Here is a 25,562-nt window from a genome sequence, read left to right as displayed (position 1 = left end):
TATGTGAATCAAGCTTGAAGTGCCATCAAATCCCCAATATCCGATGAGCTGTTTTGCATGAACCAACAAGTGTCGAATGTTGTTGGTGAGTTCGCCTTTGATGTCGCCGCTGCGTTGGTCGTGCAGGTGTCTTTGGATATGTTAATCGTCGCTTTTATCTCGTCACTTGTTTATCATACAGGTAAACAGCGGGTATTGTTTGAATGCGACAACTTGGTGCCAACATGGGCATAATGATTGACGACTGGCTCCTACGAAATCCTCACGGGTTGCTTCACTTGAGTAGAGAAATTACCACTCGGTTACCGTAGGTTTGTTCCGAAGTGGATTTCTTGGTAGAGCTTAGACAAAATCTTAAATCTCTAACGAAGTATTCTGTGCTAAGAGTTTTCCAAAGGTCTCATCCGGATCGTGGGCGACGACGCCTTCAGCAATTCCAGGTCGGAGGTGTGCGCTTGTATTCTTTATAACCTCTTAGCACTGCTGCAGGCAAAATCCTACTTGATAAGGAAGAAAGCCTGAAGGATTGGGTTTTTGCTTGAACCGATTGTATGCACACAATCCGATGAAAAATCATTGTGTTATGGTCCATTGCCGCAACGCGGTGAATGTTTCATGTCCTGTCTGCTTTGGGCACGTGATCGGGACATTCCACAAGCTCGCCAACTACAAATGTACGCTATGCGCACAGTCGTTTCGTTCTGCAGTTAAAACACGATTAGAAACCGTTCAACTCCCCACATAACTACTCACGCCATATCACACCACAAATCAGAACGTTTTAAACAGGCTGCACTCGTACGATCACTTCGATTTTTATCCTGTTTTTATTTCACCTTTTGTTTACGGTTCTCAAAGATTGGTTAAATCCATGTAATAATGTGTCGGTTTTTTCCAATTTGTAAGAATGGGAGGATTTGTTTCCAGTGATCAAAATGTCTGGTCTACTTGCGTTCTACTAGTCGTCCTCGTTTCCTTCAAACATCGTAAGGATTAAAAACTCCAGGGTGTTTTTGGTGTCATCGTTGGAATACTCACTGCATTTTACCCCTGAATAAGTGGCCTTGATTTAACAGACAGCGACCCGAAGCCGGCATGGTAATGCGATTATTGATGAGCTGCCATCATTTCGTATTGCGTTCTACGTACGTTTCATTGCTGGCTCATCAGCATGGGTTCATCGATTTTTTCGGAAGATATCCATCTCTGGAAAGGTATACGTCGATGACATTGCATCCTTACAAATTTTACGTGAACTGTGCAGCAGGTATAAAACAGTGGAGCGGTAGCTATTTCGTGATATCCCTTTCCGAATCGAAATAAACGGTATTTTATCACTTGTTTACAGTTTCTCTCAACATGTTGGAAAGAAAAATATTATTCAATTCTCTGGTTCCGCACTATGATTGTTTAATGGAGGAGTCGGTTCAACTGAACAGAAAGTAGAACTTCTTTTAGTTGGTTTGGAAGCAAAGACCTTATAGCAGCAAACAGAGCGCCCCTCAGTAAGCATCCTGAAATAGCAGAACAGCAGTCTTTGCTGCATTTTCGTGATATTCCGTTGCAAAGAATAAACAGTGACAACTTACGTCCAGCGTCACTACCGACACTAGGTAGGTTTGCAGGAGAGAAAACACGCTGTTGCACCGTGATGTTATGTGATGACACTCCTTCGTAAATGAACTGGTGCAGTGCCACAGAATAAATCTCAACCTCAATAATTTGCCAGGAATCGCGCAGCACAATCACTTGAATTGTTCCATCTGTATCACAGAAGCGTTGAAAGCGACACTGCAGTGCTTTAAACTGAGCTATGATTTGAAATAAGATGGATAGTAAAGTTCTTTTATTGTTATAGATCCATATTCACACACAATCCATCATGGGATCAAGAAGCTAATAGTAATTTGTTAGTATTTACAAAGCATAGAAAATGAATAAAACAAGAAATTAGATGAACAGTTTGTGATTCTTTGATGAAGGACTCAGATAATGTACAGCCAACGTCATAACTGGAGTGGCAGCAGGCATACGCCGTCGACTCCATGGGTTTATTTGTGATTACATGTTAATAAGGCAAGTATTATTCTTTGTTCAAAGGCGATTAACTACAGTTACATTAAAAATTGAGCGCAAGAATCGATTAAGGCTAGACTCTGTGTACACGTTGAACTACTACGAATTAATGATCTACACGCACCGATATGTCTGCAAAAAAAGGAGGAAAATTAACAACATCACTACAGTACTCCTCAGCGATGTCACCGGTTATGAAATGTGGCATTTTGTTCCGTTGAAGACGCGAGATCAGAGCTTTTAGCGACGACGACACTGGTGACGTCATGGACTAGACGACGCAAGCGTTATCGGCGAGTTGCTTATCGTCTAATGATACCGTAGTCGGCCGATACTCGATTTCGGCGTAGTGATTTTCCGGTTCGGCTGCAGTAACGTCAACGCATGGTAGTGTACGGTAGCGCCCACGTGGCTGTAGCACGTAACGCGTCTCATACTCGACCGCGGGTTTGTCGACATCTTTCGATTTTTTCGACGGGATCACGAAAACCTGAATGAGGATTGTGTTGGAAGGCGATTCCGTGATGCGACTGACAGTTCTTGTGAATTTGGGTCACATCCACGGAAATGAACTGTTCGTAATAAGTGTCATTCAAGCGCACTACCGTAAGATTCTGATAAGTACTTTTTTTTGGAAGAAGAGTGCCCGGGGCAAAGTCGGCTGCTGTATCTAGCTAGAAGGACGTCAAAAGTGGATTTGAATAATTTGTAAGATTTGAGGAGACAGTCTCGGAAAGTCATAAGATTCCCCAACTTGTTCGATATTAAGTCTTATCGCGTGCTGGTATTTTCATTGCAAGGTTCTACATTAATTACTATTTTGACCGACCATTTTAACCTCTTGAGTTCCTCTTCTTTGGTTTGATAACGGGGATTCAGTGCAAAATCTTCTGAACGATAAGGAAGTACCACATATGTACAAATATGATCTGTGCTTTCTAAAGCGAAAGGCGTAGTTGTGTACTAAACGAGTAGCAAACATTTGAAACCAGTGTTTCAGAAGTTGGCTGGGAAATCTGGAAAGATCGAAACTGACTAGCAAGTACAGGAGTTTTCCTATGGTTTAGTATTACGACATAATATGATTCAATTTTTAAGGACATAAATGTGAATTCATCTAGTCGTGGTCATAACTCCACCTTCGCAGTCCCAATTAAGAATGATGTACCAACTACAAACACGATTGGAAGTTCATCTAATGCATCGGTTGTAAATGTATGTAATGCGTGCTAGGGGTAATGTCCCATGTCACTGCCCCATGGAAAGACGCGCTTATTTTCAGCGAGAGCGCCATATTCTTAGGATTGTTGCCTAGAATGACAGTTGTTGTTAAAGTCTTTCTCTGCATCACTAACCATACTTGAAGCCACCGGAAAGTGCTTAACAAGCCACTTTGTCGCCAGCGGAATTTACCGTGGGTTGGCGGCACATCAAACGCCGGCGACCACCCGTTGCGCATAGTGCCGGTTAATGAGACAATGATATATGCGTTGCATGTCCGGACACACACCAACCTTGTAGACTTCATCCGGTGATCGATTATCGATCGATCTGTTGGGTAATTCGTGGATTTGGCGATGTTCATTCAATGAATTTTGTGTCACTGGATCGCGGAGAATTCTCTTCATCTTTTTGTACTTGAGAAAAAAGACGACAACACAACTGGCTAACATCATTATTGAGGCAAGAGCTGGAAAATTCATATTGATGGACGTTCTGATCACGGGGGAGATCGAGGTGATTTGCTGAACATACCCATAAGCATGAGGATCTTCGTGTCGCCGACGTCATCCCGGCTTGTGCTCGCTGTGGATGCCTGCGTAACATTAGCACGTTGCCAGAGACATTTTTCGTCAATTATGGAACAGTCTGCACCGGAGAAACATTGCGGACATGCACAGTTGGCACCTCCAAAACATGAGCCACCATTCCTAAAAAGAGATAACTGAATCTGTACTTTAATGCTTTTTTCGGAATCTTCAGAACACTAATGACGTTTTCTTTGTTTGGCTGACATCACTTTTCTAGGCATTATACATGAATACTAACCATACAACTGGTAACAACCCAACTTTTCCTTCTGCTTATGCATCATTACTCTCAGTAGAGTCGTGAGCAGAAAGCGAAAAAAAAATCCAGGTAAAACATGACGAACTTCCTGATATTTGCAGGAATTTGGAGAAGTCGCATATCAGCCGTTAGATTTTTCAGCAAACTAATCAGCCTAAGCTGGCCTTTATCTCTCTTGTCATTTAGCTATAAAACACTACAAATCTCCAAAGTTGCTTCCAGTGAAAATTAGCGTGTCTCAGCGCCCAAAAATCGCTAACATGGTGTGTCTCAACCGATTGGATTGAGTTGGGAAATATTATATAATGAGAGATAATATTTAAAAATCTGCTTACTTGCAACTGGTTGCTGTGCATAATGGCAGCATTTTCCGGCGCTCACAGTAGCGTCCCTCGAAACCGTCGGCGCACACGCATCTGCCTAGTTTTGTATCTACGTCCGTACATACACCACCTAGAAAAGATCGAATGAAAAAAGGAGAAACACACTCCGAAACTACGTATCATCAAGCGGACCCCTCATTGAGCGAGCACATTCACGTCAAGGATAATGTGCCTCCGTCGGCCCGCGCACTCTTTTAGCCGCCGAGAGAACACCCGCGAGCATCGGCCCGCACCCGATTAAATTGAGACGACACGGTTTGTGATTAGCATCACAATACGTACGTCAAGACGCTCCGACATCTGTACTAGATGCACTATCCCCCGGGTGCCAGATGGTAACAAGAGGAGGGCGGCTACGGTAACGTAAGAAGTCTGTAGTCATCGCTTACCATTTCTGCAAATTCCGGGATGCTCACAGATACTGGGTAGTTCGATCTCGCAGGTTGCACCAACGAATCCCTCGGGACATTGGCAAGTGAAGTCTGTTCGTACGCCTCCGTTTACGCAAACACCTCCGCTTTTGCACGGTCGATGTCGGGCACAGTATTCGAGATCTGAAAGATATGTCGTAAAAGAAGGAAACAGGTCTGGGAACTTATAGAAATCTCTGATGTTCGAACAGGATCCTCTTTCTCACACTTCATAAGCTTGACAGTTCCTCACTGTTTCAAGACCAGTGGAACAATTCGTATGATAAAGTATTTGAGCTGCTTCAGTTGCTCTACGAGCATCACAAAATTCCGAACACAAGAGAATCATGGAAATCTGCCGCCAACGACTATTTCTTAGATGTCATCCCCAAAACTGTAACGGTTCATAAGGAAAGAGCATAAACATTCATATGAGCGAGTTCTCTCTCTTTTCTGTTGTCCATTGACTCCGACCACTGTTTTCACGGAAAAAAAAAGATGAAGCCCTTTCGGAAATTCCGTTGACCAAACGTCATTTATCAATCGTACAAGAAGTTGTGTTACTAACACCATAAAAACGGTTTCTTTTTTTCCAAGGAAGCGCAGCTTGGAAAGAGTTTATTTTTGACCAAATGAAACTTTAAAGCGGTTTGCCAGGTCGCGCACAAATCCTTTCGTTCAATGTGTTTTGTTAACCCAAAGGACAAAACTGTGAGGTCAAAGCAAAAGAAATCTATCATGGAAGCAAAGAATTCACTCCTTCCTAAGAAATAGAAAGAAAAGAATAATAAAGCGATGTGAAAAGACGATGTTTCTCATGTACATGGGATTCAAAAACCACGTCTTCACAGCAAATTTGCGAAGAGTATCAGATGGATTTAAATGAAGAACCCACCTCTCTCGCAGTAAATTCCACCCCATCCTTGTTCACAAGCACAAGTAAACGGTTGGTTGTCACGACATGTGCCATGTCGACAATTTTCGCTACGTCGGCACTGAAAACACTAAGTATTGGTGAATTTTTCTCCATAAAACAGAAAACAAATTGCACCTCAGCACAAGTTGACCCGAAGAAACCATGATCGCATTCGCATCTGCCTGGCTCGACGCAGCGACCGTGCTTGCACCCCTCAAGACAGATCGCTGAAATATTATCAGATGGGAAAATAATTGTAGCCTTATGGGAAACAATTATTGTTCAACGTTAGCAAACTAATTCAGGATCACTTATAATACCTTCGTTTCCTCATGACCATATTTTTGTTGGAATAATTTCTATTTATAACCCACAAGGGATGCAACGCGACTCGCGCTGGAATCGTGGTTCTATGAATGAAGAAAAAAAGTGCGATCACATGAGGAGCTGCACCACGAGCGCACGACAGTAACTACCTACGAAGTAACCTAGTACTCAAAAGTTTCAAATACAAGACTTTAGACAACTCTACGAAAACGTGGAACACCAGCAGTCAGACGATGAACCAAAACTCCATGGGGCCCAAGTGAGATGCAGAACTACTGTTGATACTGCTTTTACTTCATAACTAACGTTTTGGGCAGCGTGGAAAGAAGCTCCTACAGATTCTCGTCCTCTGTCACAGGAGCCGATCGTAGAGACTGCAGAGGTCCTCATAACCCGTTGTTTGCCGTGAAAACGTCAGTTTCGCCGATCCTAGCTACCGGCTAGAATCGCAGCGGCTCCTGGAACGCCCTAGCCTCTTGCAGCTCCCAAATATCGTGCGAGTACTGCAAGGTAGTTCTGCTGATCTGTGACGTATAAGAATAGTGATATTCAGAGACTGTAGATATAAGTAGTAGGTAACGAAGTAAAGATTTTGGCGTTGGAACTGTTGCAGGAAACTTGTTCTTCCTAATATAGGAAATCATGTGAGAAATATTTGAAAGCAGAGCAAACAAGCAGTGGTCCTTTGAATGTTCCATAGCTTCAGAGAGTTATATGGAAACTTCTAAGCGATTTCTTTCTACGTACGAGGATTTGAGCTCTCTCTTGAGTTCTCACCGAGTTATTTCTACATCATATTTCTGGGAATTTCTTGAAATAATGTGTAATCGTGTTCAGAAGTGCAGAATTACCAACAGAGTAGCAGTGCTTTATTCTTTTCACTACCTTCAAGAAATTACTTTCTAATTTTCTCGATCCTAGACCTACAGTTGCGATTTCAACCGACGTTTCGAAGCGCGGTGGCATCTACATATGAAGACATCGACAACACTTCCAGCCGCTGAAAATTGGCTCACGAATGGGACACTGAAAAGCTGCATCTTTCTTTCTTTTTCTGCGGAGGAGGTCTTCCACGGTCCGTATCCGGTATCATTTACCGATCTGGCTAAGCACGCACTGACGTACGAACGGACCAGTGTTGGCTGTACGTTTATGCAGTACGAAATGAATGTGTTCGTTGTGAAATGCAACAGGTGGCGGAAACACATATCCACCCGCCTTAGCTCTAGAATTCTATATCCGGCGAACTGATAGCCAACGCAACGAAGTGCCACTGCATCGAGTTTGAAAGGAGAAGCAGCAAGTAGTTCTCGGATGGCACGCTCGCAAAGGAAGGAACAAGTGGTTTTATTTCCCATCGTTTTTATCGTCATTGGAAAAGAAACTGGATGCAGGTTTAGAATTTTAACGGAAGGTCTAACACACTAGCGGTGCGCTTTTTTGAAGAGCATGGGTACACCGGGAGTTAGGCCAATTATCCACATGCCTGAGTAACTCGGAACAACGGCAGCAGTGACTGACCAGCGCTCTGTTTGCGAACACTGCCTTTAGCTAGATGCCATCCGTTATTTACAGCGACTCGTAAAATAATACAACACCTAGAAGTATGCGCTTACGGAAGTACCGAAGTACCGTATGCTAATCTTTACGATCGACACGTGTCTTCAGGTCACGCGCACAACTAATTCAGAACGTATGTGCAGATTTTTGCTGAACATAAGTGTGGACAGATCGGTGTGGTGATGGAAATGTTGTTGATGAGTGATGGAAATGAAGGAACGGTAGTAGCGATCTTCGATCGGAACAGCCAAAGTGTTTGTCATGGAATTGTTCTTCTGAGTAATCCACAAAAAATGCGTTTTGATTCGATGAAGAATAGCGTCCTTGCCTCCGCGAAAAGGAAGAAATCCACGAAGAGAAGTTGTTACGAAAATGTGCATCTCAAAATAGTCAACGAGCACAGTTAGTTAGAATTCCCCTCCTTATTGTCTTAAATAGATCTACAGTAAATGTGAGGAAGGCACTTCAAACCACTCTACAAGCTCTTCACAACAAAAATTCCGTCTATGTTTCAGAGTTCTGATTTACTCACGCTGGTCGCACTGCTCTCCTTTCCATCCTTCGGCGCAAATTTTTCGCCCCTCCGAGTCACAGGTGTAACTGATCGACGATTTGCAGTATCGTTGGCAACCAGTTCCAAAATATGAACTGAAAAATTATGCACATACAACTGTTAAAATGGGCTTACGGTTGTTATAGTACAAACTTACGGATGGCAAGATGCGCGGAAGGCAATATCTAGGAAGTCCGAAGATCCAACGGCTGGCGTAAATTCGTTGTCAACAGCGAATCTTTCCTTGGAGGTGTTTTGGGAGAGTTGTCCTACAAATGGGCAAAAATCGGATGGACACAGTCGAAGATTGCTGAGAAAACCTCAACACCAATTTGAAAGGAAGTTGGAAGAAATCGAATTGAGGCAGTTCTAGTCTTTGGCGTTTTTGCGCACATAGTAGGTCTTTCGAACTCTCGAAAATTCACATGCGTTCGATCTTCATGGTCAACAGGCATGTATTGCCCCGTGGCTTCCGCCTCACACAGTAGCCAATCGCCTCGACAACGTTTTTACGAGCGTATGGCGCGCGCCAATGTTTACCCATAGTGATAATCCATGTTCGAACATCATTCATTGATAACAACAATATTGATTGATGCAAGAATAAAAGTGGACGGGTTATGATAAGATTCCTTGTTATAGAGATCCTAATCTCAGAACTTTGGCTGAGAAATATCCTAGAAAATTAGAGAAAAACTGAGAAAATAACTGTACGAGGTCTTCACGAGAATACTCTTGGTACCATGTTTCACGCAAATTCTTTTTGCGAGACATTTTGTGTTATTAATGTTTTGGTTTATTTCGAGATCAATTTTAATTGAAAGATATGTCATTAATTTTAAAGAAAGGACTATGATATTAAATGGTTTCAAAATTCGCTCTGTTGGTTTGGTTTTCTTCTAAATCCTTCTAAAAGCGAATCCGTCACTGTATACGACCGCAAACAGGTGGATACACCCACGCAGCTACAGTATTTTTGTCGTAAACTGTGCAGATGGGAGACGTTATCTGTAGATCTATGTTGACACCTTACGCTCAGGATGATCCTTTAATAATGCCGACGGCAAGTTGCCAAACATCACCACGTACAGGCGAGACGATAAGAAATGAATGACGAATTGCTTTGCGTGGCGAAATTCTGAACTTTGTTCGTAATGAGGTTACGGTAGCCGGACAACGTAGAGACGAGAACGTCGCAAATGGAGAAAGAACAAGAAAAACTAAGGCACGGGAGGCTGTGAAGTTTTGCGCGGAATAGGTGGGATTTTTTCGCAAGCATTTTGTGAGGTGCCGATGCTGGAAGCTTTGTAGTCTCAGTGGAAATACAACGTTGCACACAATTTCCAACTGTTCTGGAATGATCTGTCCAAATATGTAGTTTTGCACGTATCCACAGAAATATAGAAATATAAAAAACAGTATGAAATTTGAGACAGCAAATAGGTTTCAAATAGAACAAATAGAAAAAAACAAATAGGTACCCAGTCACCACCAGGTGCACCACATTCTGCTAACAAAATCTTCAGAAAGTTTCGTATGATCACAAATTGCCACAATTATTTTACAATGTGGCAACGAGTTCCTATTCACTGTCCGTCTTTAAGATAAATAATCTAAGTTATCACGAATATTATACTTTTTCTTTGTTTAAATGTTTTGTTTCAATGAGAGATAAATGTAGTACAAAACCTAGTCCTTTTCGTTCCCATTTAGGGCACACTGGGTGGTTTTATATAACTATATTGACGTTAAAAATTATACAAAAATCTACACTTGTAACGGATGGAAGAAGAATTCATGAAGGTAGGAAATGTCTTTAACTCTAATTTTGACAGCCATTCCGAATGAATTTGCACTTTTCGCGCTTCAAAGTTATCACATCGATCAATTCCCACGTTTCTGACAACAATACTACAACAATGTTGTTTTCATGAGAATGGATCTAGGAAGGAAAATGTGGCGAGAGAATAGATGAAAACATGATAGCACCCGGCTGGGAATCACTAATGATCTACAGAAAATCAATGTTGATAAAGGTGATCTACCAGATGTTTCCGTTGCCGTATACCAGTAGGGAGACAGTACTAAAACTGTTCGAAAATTATGCTCACCTCCTTGAGTATCGTACAGTTCGGTGACCAGAACGAAAGTATCCTGAAACGAAACGTTCTGAAGGTTATTAGAGCGGCTCATTGATGTGAAAATGCATTGCGTGTTCCCAGCGATTGCTCTCGTAAAGACAATGGCAACCATGGGAAGCAGCGGAAAAGATCGCGCGAATCAACTTTCGTACCGGGAATGGGAAATGAAATGGTGTGGAGACGACCCGTTGTTGTTGTGATTGAAGGGAGATCAGCTGGGATTCTAGTAAGCAACTGTCCAATGGTTTTGCTTGCGGCTTCTTCACACAAAGCTTCACGTTACACGATCGCGAGCTGATTAGGCGAACTTCCAGTGAACCAGATGACGCTGCCTATATTAAAACTACAACAATTAAGCTAAGGAGCATGAAAGCAAACAAATTCCATGGAAACATCAACCTACCAATTCGAGTAATGCCACTAGTAACGCAACAAGAAATCCAGAATTATAAGTAGACATTGTCAGTGCTTGAAGAATATATCAGAACTAGGAATATTCAGTGAAGACGCATGCAGAACGCAGAGTCTAACCTAAACACGAAACCAATCCTTCAAAGTTATGGATTTTTGAGAGATCAAAGATCTAGGCGAGGTTATTATAACGGAAACCAAACGAAACCCTTGAGCGGTGCTTGTGACCATAATCGGAATGAACGCGACACGAAGTAGCTGAATAGAAGACGCAGACCCCGCCCATCGCCACCCCTTCCATCCGAGTCCCTGCGCAACGCGCACCGCCCTCCTCGAACCTCGAACCATCGCTTACCGCGAAAGGGCAGCCGACGGCGGAAATGTGAGGAAAACTGGAGCAATGAGTTCTTTTCGTTTGTGGTTTCTCTGACGATCGCCAGGAGAAAGGAAAAAACCGGGTGGAATCATCTAGCAACTGGACTATAATTATATTTATTCCATAATTTGGTGTAAAATGGTGCAGATACCTTATAACTGCTTCTTCATGTTTCTCCTTGCTGAAGTGCAGAGTAAAAAAAGAAGAATAGGAAGTTATAAAGCGAATCCATCCCTCTGGTCTTTCATTAGGAGGAAAATCTCCTTGGGATGCCGGTAATGTTGGAAAATCGAAAATCAGCACGAAAACTGTCATGTTCGAAACGCTGTTTAGAGTAGAATAACGTGAACTCAAGGATCGGTTTTAGAAATTCGAAGAAAATAAGTGTTATAATCTCCTAATAATATAGCTCTACGGCGGAATGTGATAACTGATGCCTATCCGATGAATGGGAAGGCAGCGTTGTTTTTATTTTTCATTTCTTGCAAGAAGCTTAGGACACATTATCATGGTCTCGAAAACATTAGGCAAAAACATTTCGGGAACTATTTATTGTTATTATCTATTATATGTTATCCTATTTTAAGTGTTTTCCTTCCTCTGCAAGGAAAACACTTAAAATAAGGATGGATGGGTTCAGGTATTTAAATTTCGTGGAAGAACTATGTCTAGAAGTTTAGAAAAAGGAGAAGATAACTAGAAGGGACCTTGGCTGAAATTTGCCACACGTTAGCGCAAGTGCACAGATACAGACAGTAAATAATTTATTCTTTAAGTCATGCATCCCAGGTGATCCTCCGACTAAAACATTAAAGGTAGTAAGGAAGTGTGGTAAACCGTTTAAAAAACTGTTGTGTGTTGTTAAAAATTGAAATTACTTGAATGATTGGCAAAAAAGTGGTGTGTCAATTAAGGTAGAAGAAGAAAAATAGTTGATCTCTGTCCTTACGAGTACAAGCCAGCAGAAAGTTCCAGTCGGAAATAGTAGTTGTCCGACTACAACTAAGAATTTATATTAAATAAAGAATCTATATTCCATAAGGATATAAAAAGATTGGAGTTGATACAAAAGAAGCGAGGTTGATCAAACTCTCAAAGAAGAACCATAATTAGAATTATAGAGGAAAGATGTTTTCCATTCGCAGTGATTTCTTTGAAGTGCCGACTACGTTTACAAAGAAGTTTCCTCTCATCAGATTCTCTATTATTATGCTACAGTACTTCGTGACAGAACTGTAGAAAAACTGAACCGTAAACTGTAAAAGCTCGCATAACATCGCAGAAATCTTTTAGTCTTGTAATCCATCACCATTACGGTCACTTATTTGGCTGATACGCTGCTCGTGAGTATCACCGACGGCTACACTATCGCTGCCTTTGCGCCTTAGTGCCGCGTCGCCTGCGCTGACACCAGCGGACGTAGCGGCTTCCTCTGCGCTGTCAAGTGACAGTCGGTGGTACCGCAAGCGATCATTGTGAAAGTGCTCAAATTCATAAATAAAGATCTGAAACCACTTGAAAGAAAGTGTTTGAAGTGAAGTAAATGCTACCGCATCTGACTAGCCGACTAGATGCCGATTAGAGTAAAAGAAAAATGTTGTTAGGACATCGGCGCCATCGTAACAGAAAGTGTGTCGGAGGTGACGGTGAATGGCGAAACGTTTGTCCTCAATAAAGAGAGTTACGCGCTGATCTGCTGGTGCTCCATGAGTCAACGTCGCTATCTTAAGTGGAATCGACGGCAACGTCAACGAATGTCGATGTAAGGCGCCGCACGATCGCGTTAATATGCACACTGCATCGACAGACACGACGAACTTTTGCAGTGATCGTGGTTTTGATGCTGAGAATCAAATCGTGGGTTCTGATTGCTGTCGTAACATTTTACATTAAGAACAATAACTGGAGGAAGGCTGTAAAAAATTTGCAAGTTCACGGACGGAGCTTATAGCAGTGGAATTCAAACTCTACTGAAAACCTGTCAAACAGCACTGGCATCTTAAAAAAAAACCTAATTTTCGAAAATTCCCACTAAATTCCCGCTCACAAGTGCGGTTTTGAAGAAAGGAAAGAAGCAGCAGCATTAGCGAATTATTTCCGAAAACATATTGAATTCTCTGCTGCTTTCAATAATTGCCTCAACATACTGACGTTTTAAATTCAGATCCTCTAGTTTGAAATACTTTTCTGCTGATGGATATTGACGGTCCACCTGCAGGCGTGTTAGAAATCATGATGACGTCATCCTAGCATGAAGAATTCAAAACTGTTTGACTTTTTGAGGTAGTTCAGTCCTTCTTCATTTTAAGACGCATATAGTGATTCTTCTTACCATACAATTAACTGAGCAATAGCGGTTTGGCAATGCATAGGTTTTCTTTCAATCTATTTTTCTTTCATTTTAGACGACTTTAAAAGGACGTGAACGTTGCAGTCTTGTCTCCATCGGCTGTTATCGATCAGTGTTCGATTGTGGTTATATTGATAATTAATTGAAGAAATGGAAAGGGACAGAAGTCGATCAAGTACTTCGGTCCCATTCTTTGCTGCAACAATTGTAATGTACTGACCACTTTACTGGTGGTTTCCTAATTCCCAGTGAATAAGCTTACATTACTCAGCGATAACACTGTAACAAGCAGAGATCGCTATCTGCTTCCGTAAACTAGGAGAGAAAATCGCCGGGGGAAAGAAAACGAGCGACCTCAGTCATAATAGGAAGAACTGCTGGATTAGAGCGAAGTGTAAATATGACCTAATCATTACAAGTAATTATGGCGATTATACACTAGAATTACGGGCATTACGCAAATGGAGATCCCATCATAATTTCATGATTTCTTATTGCAACAGCAACACAACGTGTTAACGAGTCGAAAAGAATTCGCATGTAAGTCTCTCGTCCGGTCCTATTTTTTTTTTATCTTTCAGGCTATCCTTCACATCGACCCGATGTTTTTGGTTTAAAAACGGTAAGCTCGCTAGTCTTTTCTAAGTAGGTTTAGAGAAAGAAACGTGGTGAAAAATGCTCCCATAAATTAGCACAATTCAAAACGTTAGGAAATAAGTGTTCGTGGAAAATATATGAAGCTCTCAGATAGGAATGACCTCTAGAAGCGACGAAAAATCGCGTGGACATCTACAGATTCGAAAGAAAACATAATATTTTAGATAATACAAGTTCAAGATAATTTAGAGAGAAAAAAGTGGAAATATTGAAAAGAGAAGGTCTAGAAATCATGGAAGTTAGTGTTATTCATTCCAAGAAGGTGAGGTGGAAAAATACCTCAAAAAATTTAAATACTTATTTTTTTTGGTGGTATTTCAAGTAGTTAGTATTAATGTGGCAAACCATACTAATAGAAAGATTATTTGCTTTATTTTAGCAGGGAACAAAACCACGGTAATATTCAAATCATGGCTCTTCTTTCTGTGCTATTTGAAGTAGAAGACGAAATCGTACAGTACAGTAGAAGAAGGCACGGACCTCAGGAAACACACTACAAAAGCGCCAACATCGCCAGACAGCTCGTTGCGCAATCGCGGCCTAATTGGCTTAGAACTTCGGTCGGAGTGGGGTGCCTTATATCGCAACAACCACCTGCAGCCATCGTAATTTTGTGTAATAGTCGTAGCACTTTAGTTCGATTCGAATATGGTAGAATCGATCGTTAAGTTGTTAAATGCGCTAAAAATCGTTTTAATATTCACCTTCAGTTTGCACTTTCGTTTCTAAAAGTGGACTGAATAACGTTGCAGAAATTTTCTCTTGCTTGCAGGAGATTTGCGGAAGAAACAAAGCTGGAAAGAATTTTGAATGTGAGTAATTCCAAAAATGAAAAGGGACATCTTAATCGGATTAACGTTGATATGTAGACAGAGGCAAACAAGTCCTCTAAAAATCCATCTTCTAAGAAATTATTCCGGACTATCACTCCAGATTGAGTTCTTTGACTTTGTGTGATGTGATTTTACAGATGTAGTATATCTAATACTAATATAATTAAAGGATAAAGGATAGAGTCTCTGGCGTTAAACAATCCGCTTCGGATGGTCACTTCAATTCAGAATCGTTTGAGGTTTACGAACGTGCAACTGCCCTAAACAATGACCTGCGGTGTTTGATCAAGTCAGTGTTTCTATCCTCTCAGACAAGTCTGATATCAATTTATCTCCCGAGGGATGAATGGCTTGGTGAGCACTACAGCGGGTTCTAACCTCCGGTGGATCGTGCAGGAAGCGGAAAGTCTAACCACTACCCCACTCCCGCCCCACTAATATAATTACACAATATAATACACAATTATATTTAATTAATTGTACGAAAGAGTGATTGAGATTCGAACATTACAAAAGCGACACATTTGGTTTCTTCTTTACGATAATAATTTGAATTCGGAAACCCCGAAACTCGTATCGCAATTTTAAAACTCTGGGATTATTAAAAGAGGTTAGGCACTTAAATTCTATTTTGGATCACTATTTACTCACAGAATACCTTAGCGCTTTTCGGAAAGTTTAGCTTTGAATAACTTACGGGAAGTCATTTCTATAACTCTGCATACATACGTATATATTTGTATTTATATGTGAAGGTATTAATGAAATGTGAAGCGTTTATGGCGTGAAAGTTAACGAATTTGGAAACTGAGTTGTAGTAAAATTCAATAAATACTTTACCACGGGTAAAATCTTGAAAAATATGCAAGGAATGATCAGATCTCTCCCAGCAAGCTATCCAACAAGAATTTGGTTGCTAGCAATTTCTCGAAATTTCTTCCCCTCCATTTGATAGAATTTTGGTTCACCGGACTTGCTAAGATATGTATGTAAGACTCAATTGAGTCTCAGGTTTATTGTTTCCGGAGGACACAATGAGTACACTTGATAAGGACGCGGTCATCGCTGACATCGGTTGACTGTTGCTCGTCGACAAGACAACCCGCCGTGTTGAGAGCTATCAAGGCTCCATTTCGGCCTGTTCTTTTTACTTCTTTTTTTGTCTTGTCGGTGCTCTTTTTGAGATCGAATAATTGTGTTTCCTTGTCTAGAAGAAAAGTTCTATTTTCTTTCTAGAATTTGTTACGTTTCCAAAATTTAAAGTTTTTCTTCCTCGAAAACCTAACGGTGATTATAATGAGGCCATGGGAGTTCAGGACTCTGACCTCTTGCCTCTTCTCCAGATGTATGGACCTTCGGAAATCCTATATACCATCTTCGCCTACATTTTCATGCATGGTTAGCATTCGCCTTTATTGGGGATTGTTTTCGGAAATGATCCGCTCGGAGTAACGGGTCAATTCGTAGATAAATGAATTGTGAAATAAATATAAAAATATTCAATGATCATTGCAGTTGTGGTGCATCTATGACAATAATGAGGGGCTAGATAAACAGATAAACAAAGACATGTAGAAAACAACAGGAGGTTTCTTATGTTTAGAGAATAGAAAATAATTAAATTTATGTAGAATATCTCACTCTAAGAAGGATACAAGAATTTTACTAAGAGGTATGTAGGAGTTTGTTCTGTTATTGGCAGCTAGATTTCTCGTAGTGCAGAGAATATGAAAGAGTGAGCGAAATCGTTTTTTTTTTCGCGAAAAAGTTTGCCCATAGATGTTTGCATGATGTTGTTTGTTGTTTGCTTGTTTGTTTGATGCAGAAGACTTCGAGGAGAAGCGAAGTTCTGTAGATATACCGGTTACAATTTTGTGGGAACACGACTCTGTTGCTGGGATCAATGCTACACAATAAATGAGTTTTCAAACTAAAATAGGATTTCCTCAAGATCACAATGTGTAGTTCTTCTGGGTCGATTATTTTAACAATCAATCGGATTTCAGGCAGGGTTTAGTCAGAATTAATCTGCCAACGAATAAAGTGGTATGGCGACGAAATGTTACACTCAGAATTCATAGCTCTTGTTAAAAAAAGATCAGCGAATCACATAAGAATTTGTAACACACGAAAATTACTCAAGGTTTCTATAGTTTTTATTTCTTATCTTTTGTATTGAGGCTCTCTTTTTGCCGTCACGGGCTCCAGAACGACGACTCAAGCTGTCAAACGAACCTTTACAATGTTTACATGATCTAGTGTTTCTCTGTCGGTATCTTTGAGTGCTCTGGCAATCTTAAGATAGCGAGTGCTCGGTACAAGAGTCGGGAACATCAAGCATATCTGACGTGTATATTTGACGTTATCCGCGATCTGATGGCTAATTGACACCTCTACAACTGGGCAAGGATTGTCATCGAATTGCCTCAGCAGATCCGGTGTTACTTGTCAATCTTCGCTACAGTAAGACACAGTACTCTTACATAGGAACCAGGGAAGAACTGATATGAGAGTGGAAGAATAAAGTGACCACGAAGGAAGACAGCGAAATTACACCGAGAAAGAGCGGGTGGGAAATTGTGATTACATCCGTAATCAATTCATTTAATATCATTACCAGATATTATACTTTTTACTCAAAGTGATGAAACAAAGGTAACTTCGGTGTTGCCAGAATGACTTGAACACTCTGATAATTTGGAAGAAATTTTTTTTCTTCCTGCTTAATTTGTACCCGAAGTAGAAGTACAACAGAGAGAAGTTATGTTTGATTACCATTTCTCCTCCAACATCACGGAAAATGTTTGGAATTTTGCTCTCAGATGTACTGCACTAAACCAGTAAATGTGAATAGATTTTCAAATTTCATCCTTCGCAATCGGATGCGCAACATGCAACGCGCAAGGACATCTCGCATAAATCACTGTAAGTGACAGATGACATGACAGAATGAAAAATGGTGACAGCAATGACAATCAGCGAGCGATGTAGAGGGAATGCGCTGAAGAAGTGCTGGTGCGATTACGCCAACGCTCATCTCCACAGCATGAGCAGCAAAATGTTTGGAAACTCCTGATCCCCTAGTCTGTAGAGATATTGGTAGATAGTGGTCGTTGTTTATTCACGGACTAAAAGTGCTGTTAACCCTTTGAAACCGGATTACGGTAGATGGCGTGTGCCAGCTGCAAGCGGATGCGCAGAGTGCCGCGAACGAGTTGCGTACAGCTGATTCGACCAGCTGCACATCGCACGACGTGTTCTTGTCCGTTGAAAAGACAATGCCCGGGTGCTCAGCCGGACCAAAACACTGGGATAACTCAAACAATAGCCATGGACGAGTTTTTGTGTTTCGCATGCTGGAACACTGTTGCTGTGAGAAGTCTGAGCATCCCTGCTTGGGAAGTTGGTTGTGTGAACATCAATACTCTATGATGAAAAATAATGGTGAGAAAGGAACGACTTAAGATTCCGCCAATGAAAAATCAGTTCTATTCGTGCGTTCAGTATTTTTAGGTCATCTGTTGGCGAAGTCAGAACCGTGAGAAATTAATCGTAAAAAGATCATTAAGTTTACATATCAAATCGGTTCTATCGTTTGTACTTTGTAACAAGAATGGCCGAAAAAAAGTAGAAATTAGATGATCTAGGAAGTTTTAGATCCAACAAAATGTTGTTTCTTCAAACCGCTGAGAGCGACAGTGGCTCGCACAATACAACAATTCTTCACTCTCTGATCTGGATTGAAGACATTGGTGAGCTGTATGTTGTGGAAAGTTGGTATTTTTCCTGCAAATCCTTCACAAAATCGCAGACTCGCAGCGTTCAGGGAATAGGAAAGAAATGTCTAAACAAACAAATTAGTTGACTCGAACAGTTATGTTCAGAAACCGCCAAATCGCGCGGAAGCACGTCGCGTCAAACATGCAGAAGAGTCCATTGAATTAGATTCACATGTGTTTTTCCCAGGACTATGTAGAAATTCAAGCGGCGCATTTATTGTTTTTTAAATTTTAGTGCTCAACTTTCAGAAATAATCTCACAACACTAGCGGGGAGAAAATATTAGTAAAGATAAGAATTTTGAAAAACATTAACTGCAAAAACGCTCACAGTTGACTGAAAAGATTTGGGTAGCAATCACAAACTGTATCTCAGAAGAAAAATTCTCATGTCATTTGGGACATGTTCAAAAGACAGGAATTAGAAGGATAGTTTTTATCCATAGAAAAATGAAAAGGGACTGGGGTGAAGCGTGAATTACAAAAACAAAATATAAAAAAGTGGATTTTAAAAAAGCGGAGAAAGATGACACTCTTGACGCCGGTCCTGCATTATTGACGCAATATAAAAATTACTTCATTCATATTTTTTGTAACTTTTCTGTATCAAACCCTAACATTCCAAATAGTAAAATGCTATAAGCTGGTATAAACCTCTTGATTTTGGTACTTGAATACGGATTGAAAATATAATTGTACCAAGAAAAAATTTATTTAATCTTTTGTTTCAGTTTTTTCAAGAGTATTGAAAAAGTAAAGGTAGGCGAATACAGACGTAATTGTCAAAAGAATTCATTCAGTTTGTGAAAGTTTTGAAGGAAAATGTCACAAAAAAACGAATGCACAATTGTTGTACAGCCGTCCTAGAAGTCGAGAAAGACACCCCAAGTCAGCCATGCCCAATAACGGGATCAGGTAGTCAAAAAATAGTGCTAAGATGACAACCTGTGGAAAACCAGTTACAGGTGCATTTCATATCTGGAGACTAACAAGCTGCGAACATAAATTTGCGAGGAAAGAAGTAAATTGGTGGCTGATCATATTATCTGAATGAAAGTTATAGATGTTTGCCATTGGTGTCATTTTTGCTACCTTTCTTTCTTCTGCAATTCATGACAAAAACACACATTTTTTCTTTGATGAAAAGGACGAAGACGGTGAACCAATGTTTATTTGAAATTTGTGCTCGGATTCACATGTACATGACTTCTTTTCCAGAGAGACTAATTGCCCTTGAAAAGGACAGCACATTCTGTTACGGACAGCTGATCAGGATTACGGTATTTATCAGTGGGATAGGGAAATTTGTGCTCTTCAAACGTTCACTGATGGTTGAATGAGAGCTGGTTGTCCTTGATATTCGAAGTCCGTGGTCATTCATTGGGACTGCACCCAATAATTTTGACAGTTCTCTGTTGAATCGTGGACACCAAAGATTTGTCAGTGGTATTTGAAGGTGTTGATAGTGAATACAGTACGATACAGTAACTGTCTCTCAAACACAACGCAAGAAGTAGAGAGAAGAAGAGAAAGTTCGAATTTTACTCGCACAATACGAGAGCGCAAGCGGAAACACGGTTTTTGAATAGCTACACGGACCAAACCACGTAACAGGTGTGATGGATGTAGTGCGAGTGCAATGGGTGATTGTCCGAGAAATGTTTTGGGCGGCGATCTCATAAATTGCGTCGTTTACATTCGCAAAAGACACACTGAGCGCACACAGTTGAATGGGGTGCGAGAATTGGACGACATCGAAATGCGAAGAGTAGGAGACAGATCGACGTTGACGAAAGTCAGATGATCTGAGGAGAAATAGATAAGCAAGTAGTTAGGACATTCATGGTGTCACCATCCTCGACCTATGCTTCTTTCTGAATAATTGTCGGTCATGACGGTTTCACTACGGAAACGATGAGAAAACTTCGCCGCACAACCTCGTAAACATTTACAATATTTTATAACACGTTGCCCGACGGAAATGCGGATGAAGTGATGGTATGTATAATTCTAACTGAAGGGCTCCTTCTTGCGACACTGGTCGGAATGACACGTAAGCAAAATATCCAGAGAAAAATATGCTGGAAACGAAAGTTTAAAGACGTCCAGTGGAACGAAGGTACCATCAGTGCAAGTCAGTGTGAAGTCCGTGAAGCCACACAGGTGGATCATGGAAGTGAATAGCATGAAAGAGATAAACGTAGATGAAATAACAGAGATAAACAACACATTTTCAAAAGGAGCGTTTGACTCCAAATGAGTCTGCTTTCAAAATCTCAGAATTCTTCACTAGAAAGCTAAACTATAATAGATTTAGATAGATTCGTCTGCTTATTTTAGCCTAAGACTGCAGACCCATCGTTTTTTTTTTAAATATTATATTTCCTATTATTTCCTATTATAGGAAAGCAACAGTGGATGGATGGTGTTGCAAGACTTCATGTTCTTTTCAGGTTAGAGGATTTCCCTAAGATTTTAGGTGATGCACATAGACGTTTGCTGAATCAGCCCTTTACGTTTACTCACGAGACTGCGCGTTCACAGCTTCCCTTGTCTTTTCTGTCCCTGCACACTCTTGTTCCAAACGAACTCACGCAGCAGTTATCCGAGTAAACATAAGCACAGGGATCTTTAAGGAAGAAATCCTACCTCTCGATTCAGAATTAGGCATTGCATAGATGATCAAACGGTCCTCTTTTTAGAGTGAATACCATAGGCTGGGACCGTACCCCTCAAAGGTGTATGGGGTCCTACCCCATCATGGAGAGTCCAAAGTGAAGAGAGTCGTTAACCGCAGCATGTATCAATACTTCTGTCGATATCATTTAACATTGTAGAGAATTGTCACGTTTGAATATCACTCAAAGGAAAAAATAGTTTGTCTGCGTCGATCAAGGTAGTGAAGGACAGGAACAACCAAGAAAGGTTTCTTCGACACACTTGGACATTTGCTAAAAAACATAAAAAGCAATAACACAAAACAACAAAACAAACAGAGTTCGTAAGCTGCGATATAAGTAAGGGGGAGTGAGGTTTTGTTAACTAAAAGTTGCCAGAATAGAAGTCTTTTTTGACAGAGGTCCATTCATTCGGCAATCATTCGGCAAAGAACAACAACAGCAACAACAAAACATACATTTTCTCTTAAATCTTTCAAAATGAGCAAGTGTGAAGAAGACTGAACAATTACGGGGATGAAGGAAGAGGAAGATGAGTGAGCAACGTTGAGGGCGAGCGACTACAAGCTAGAATGAGCACTTACATACATCATTGTATATACATACACAGAAATTATGAATCAAACTTATGTGTTATATAAGTTGCTAGTGGAGTTTCCAGAGAAGTGCGGCGTGACGAGCTATCACGAGGAGCACTTGCGCTTACATTACTACTCCAGATATTACAAAATCCACTTCGAAGTACGCGGATTAAATACAGAATAGCGTGAGAAAGATGAGATTTTCTAGTGTTCCCCGAAAAACTAAACTAAAAGATGTTTTAAGTTGCAGAAATTCACTGCTTTTAATATCACCTTCAAGAAGTGTTGTCATAAAGAACTCAGTTCTTCGAAAACCAAACAATACAGTGAAAGGTACATAACTGCCTTAAGTTTCTTCACTCAATGCAGAGGATGTCTTATTGGAAGGTGAAAATGCGTCCCAAGTTTAAAAAAAAATCGTCTTTTAAGTGAAAAAATACGTTTTTTTTCTGAATAGCTTGCTTGAATGGGAACCTATCAGTAGCGGGAAACTAAATATTTGCCTTAGAATTCTTCATTCTATACAATAGTTGGTCTGTAAAAGTGGGTTCCTTACCTTTTCAGGAAGAAGGGAACCACGCCATCGTTCGCGTGGTCTACCCCGTTACTCTTTCAGCGTTGTCTCTAACTATCTAACAGGAGAATTTACAACTGGGCGTGCTTCACCCTCCTTCATCTTTATTGGGAAGAAGGGCTTTCCCAACATGTTGCATATTTTCTGATAGAGCGTGAACTGAAGATTCTTTGGTATAGAGTACTCGTCTGTTCGTTGCGAAATCATAGAAAAAGAAGCAAAAAATTAGTAATTCTCGAGTCTGCACTTTCAAGTTCATTTCTCCCCTTAGTCGTCAGATTGAAACGTCAGACAATATTATACAACACAACTAAAGGTAATTCAATCAGCTATCGAAATCTTGGCGCGGGTGAAGTGTAGCTTTTAGAGGTTACGCCTCCTGCACGATCGATCGGAGTTTCGAATCCGCTCTGGTGCTCACCAAGCCCTTCATCCCTTCGGGGTCGATAAATTGGTAACAGACTTGTCTGGGAGGATAAAAGCACTGACTTGACACATCGGCTAGCCACCGCAAGTCATTGTATAGGCCTGATACAGGTTCGTAAACCTCAAACGATCCTGAATTGAAGTGAACGTCGGGGCGCATCCCAAACGGATTGATTATCATTTCCTTGTACTCTCCGTTCTAGTCAGCCTCTCTTGCCACAAAGTTGTGGGCTCGAAACTGAAAGCATTCAATTTCTCATGCCCAAATTAAAGCCCAATTTTTCATCGGAAACGAAAGGATGTTGGATGTGTTGGGAACTGTCTAATTCATTACGTAGTGGCATATTTCCAGGAACCCCTCACTCCCCGCCAGTTTCTCTCCTGCACGGATATATTAGCTGTTTAATTCCGCGAATTTTTGCATGCAGTGACGAGAACGCTCTAACTGCACATCTTTGCTCTGTTGCTTGATGACTTCTTCGAAGCATTCCTTTCTTATTTTGCATTACTGCATTAAATCTTTCAACATTTCATTACTCTCTCTTCTGCTCGTTCTTGTTTTCCTCGCGGTAACTGGACAGATTAGGTGAAGGGGGACACTTCGCCAACCATCCTAAAGTGAGAGACCGGAGCACCGGCTCCGACTATCACATGTAAGGTCAATGCCATTGTGTCAGTTCCAGATAATTACCTCTAGGCTTACTTTCTCCGCAGATTTAATGAAATTAAACACATGCAGCTCGAATTCTGATCTCGTGTTAACTTCAGATTTTTACCGAAAGAGCAAGCGACAACCCCAAACAACTACAGTTTACATGTGCAATTTAGTATATCAGTTGATCCACAACACCATTTGGCACTCGGTTGCTACCGATCACAAGAAAAATAACCAAATTTCATTTTAACATAGTCATGGCACTATGATTATGATAGTAGTAATAAATAATAATAAATCACAAATAATAATAATATTTATTATTATTTATGATCTATTATTACTTATTATTATTGTTTATTATTATTGTTTATTATTATTATTATTATTATTATTATTATTGTTTATTATTATTATTGTTTATTATTATTATTATTGTTTATTATTATTATTATTGTTTGTTATTATTATTATTATTACTATTATTACTAGTAGTAGTAGTAGTAGTAGTATCATTATTATTACCAGTCTGAACGCCCGGCTAAAGCCGGACTTCAGACTTTCTGTGGTGTTCGCTTCGCTCCCCTTCACTGACCAATGAAAATTAATAGTACTTTTTTATTCTATGGAATAAGTTTAATTAATTTATGTTGTTCTAACAACGCTTTCTTTCTCTTTTTTGTTATAAATAAAGGCGAAAGGTTTCATAGTTTTCTTTCTAAACGCGTCAGTTCTACACTTGGAGAATATTCAAACTTTGGCTTCAAACACTCCTTCGTTCCCAACATAATGTATACACGATTTGAAAGTATTACTCGAAGTATGGGTTTTCCTCTTGTTTCTCCCTAACAGTTATCGCAGAATAATGTTTTAGCATGAAATGACGTCAACGGCATCATCATCTGATAAAGATGGCGTTCCACGCCAGATCATATAAATATAATAGCTTGCTAATATTTAAGCAGCCATTTGCACGCATGTTTCCACTTTCTGAGGAACGGAGGAGTCGAGATGAAAGCCAACGCGAAAAGTGGATACGACTATGAAACGTTTGCAACGTCCCATTTACCTTTTGCGACATGCACACTATGTTATTGCGCGATATTTCTACACTACGACACAGGAATTCGACGCCATGGGACCCACCTTACCGCATTTTATAGCTTTACGACTCCGGTGCACCAACCCGACGCCGTGGGGCCCGTCGCATCCTATATTATAGCTATCTGGTGCGAGTGCACCAACCCCACGCCGTGCGACCTGTCCCACCCCATTTTATGGATACCTGGACCCGTCGCACCGCATTTTATAGCTTTTGGAGTCGATGCAACAACTCGACGCTGGTGGACCGGTCGCATCCCCCTTTTCGAATTTCGTGACTGACACACACACACGTGACAGAACAAGCCCGTTAATGTATATCATGATTATTAATTCAGATTTTTCTTTCAGTTACATCCCGGCAGATGAGGACGCAACGGAAACTTCTTCTGTTAAGGGTAGCCTACCACAAGACTGGGATTTTGGGATCCCTTCAGGACGCAATGGAGTTCTGGGTATAGATTCCGAGTATGAGTGCGATCACGCTCATTTTCTCTAATCGTCCAGAAAAAAGGCGTAGGGAGCGGCCTAAGTGACCGCTTGTTCCAATAAGATGTGTTAGAATGCGCCGCCTTGTACACGCGAAGTAAAACCATTGTATAGACTGTTGTGGGAACCAGCACGTTCTAGCGTGCCTTGTAGGAGCAATCTTCCGTTTCTCACGCCGTTTTTCAGCACAATTAAGGAACTGAGCGTGATCACACTC

At 40.7% G+C, this 25,562-nt stretch overlaps 1 protein-coding gene across 3 annotated transcripts; it reads right to left on the bottom strand.

Moving 5' to 3' along the window:
* Positions 1 to 1,410: 1,410 nt before the first annotated feature.
* Positions 1,411 to 10,896, bottom strand: RB195_014628 (uncharacterized protein; the record flags this gene model as incomplete). Of its 3 annotated transcripts, XM_064204981.1 has the most annotated exons (16): positions 1,411 to 1,514; positions 1,590 to 1,713; positions 2,201 to 2,347; positions 2,396 to 2,566; positions 3,591 to 3,766; positions 3,832 to 4,007; positions 4,482 to 4,599; positions 4,919 to 5,083; positions 5,835 to 5,934; positions 5,991 to 6,082; positions 8,275 to 8,390; positions 8,453 to 8,564; positions 9,329 to 9,433; positions 10,407 to 10,449; positions 10,589 to 10,768; positions 10,840 to 10,896. In XM_064204981.1, 16 exons carry the CDS (start codon positions 10,894 to 10,896, stop codon positions 1,411 to 1,413), a joined length of 1,986 nt encoding a protein of 661 aa, XP_064060860.1. The 3 variants fall into 3 exon arrangements, with proteins under 3 accessions (XP_064060860.1, XP_064060861.1, XP_064060862.1); XM_064204980.1 differs by lacking the exon at positions 9,329 to 9,433; XM_064204979.1 differs by lacking the exons at positions 1,411 to 1,514; positions 1,590 to 1,713; positions 2,201 to 2,347 and having other exon boundaries at positions 2,348 to 2,566.
* Positions 10,897 to 25,562: the final 14,666 nt, after the last annotated feature.

This window comes from Necator americanus, chromosome V, assembly GCF_031761385.1.
Source record: "Necator americanus strain Aroian chromosome V, whole genome shotgun sequence".
Classification (NCBI taxonomy): Eukaryota; Metazoa; Nematoda; class Chromadorea; order Rhabditida; family Ancylostomatidae; genus Necator; species Necator americanus.
This window is presented reverse-complemented; position numbering and strand designations above follow the sequence as displayed.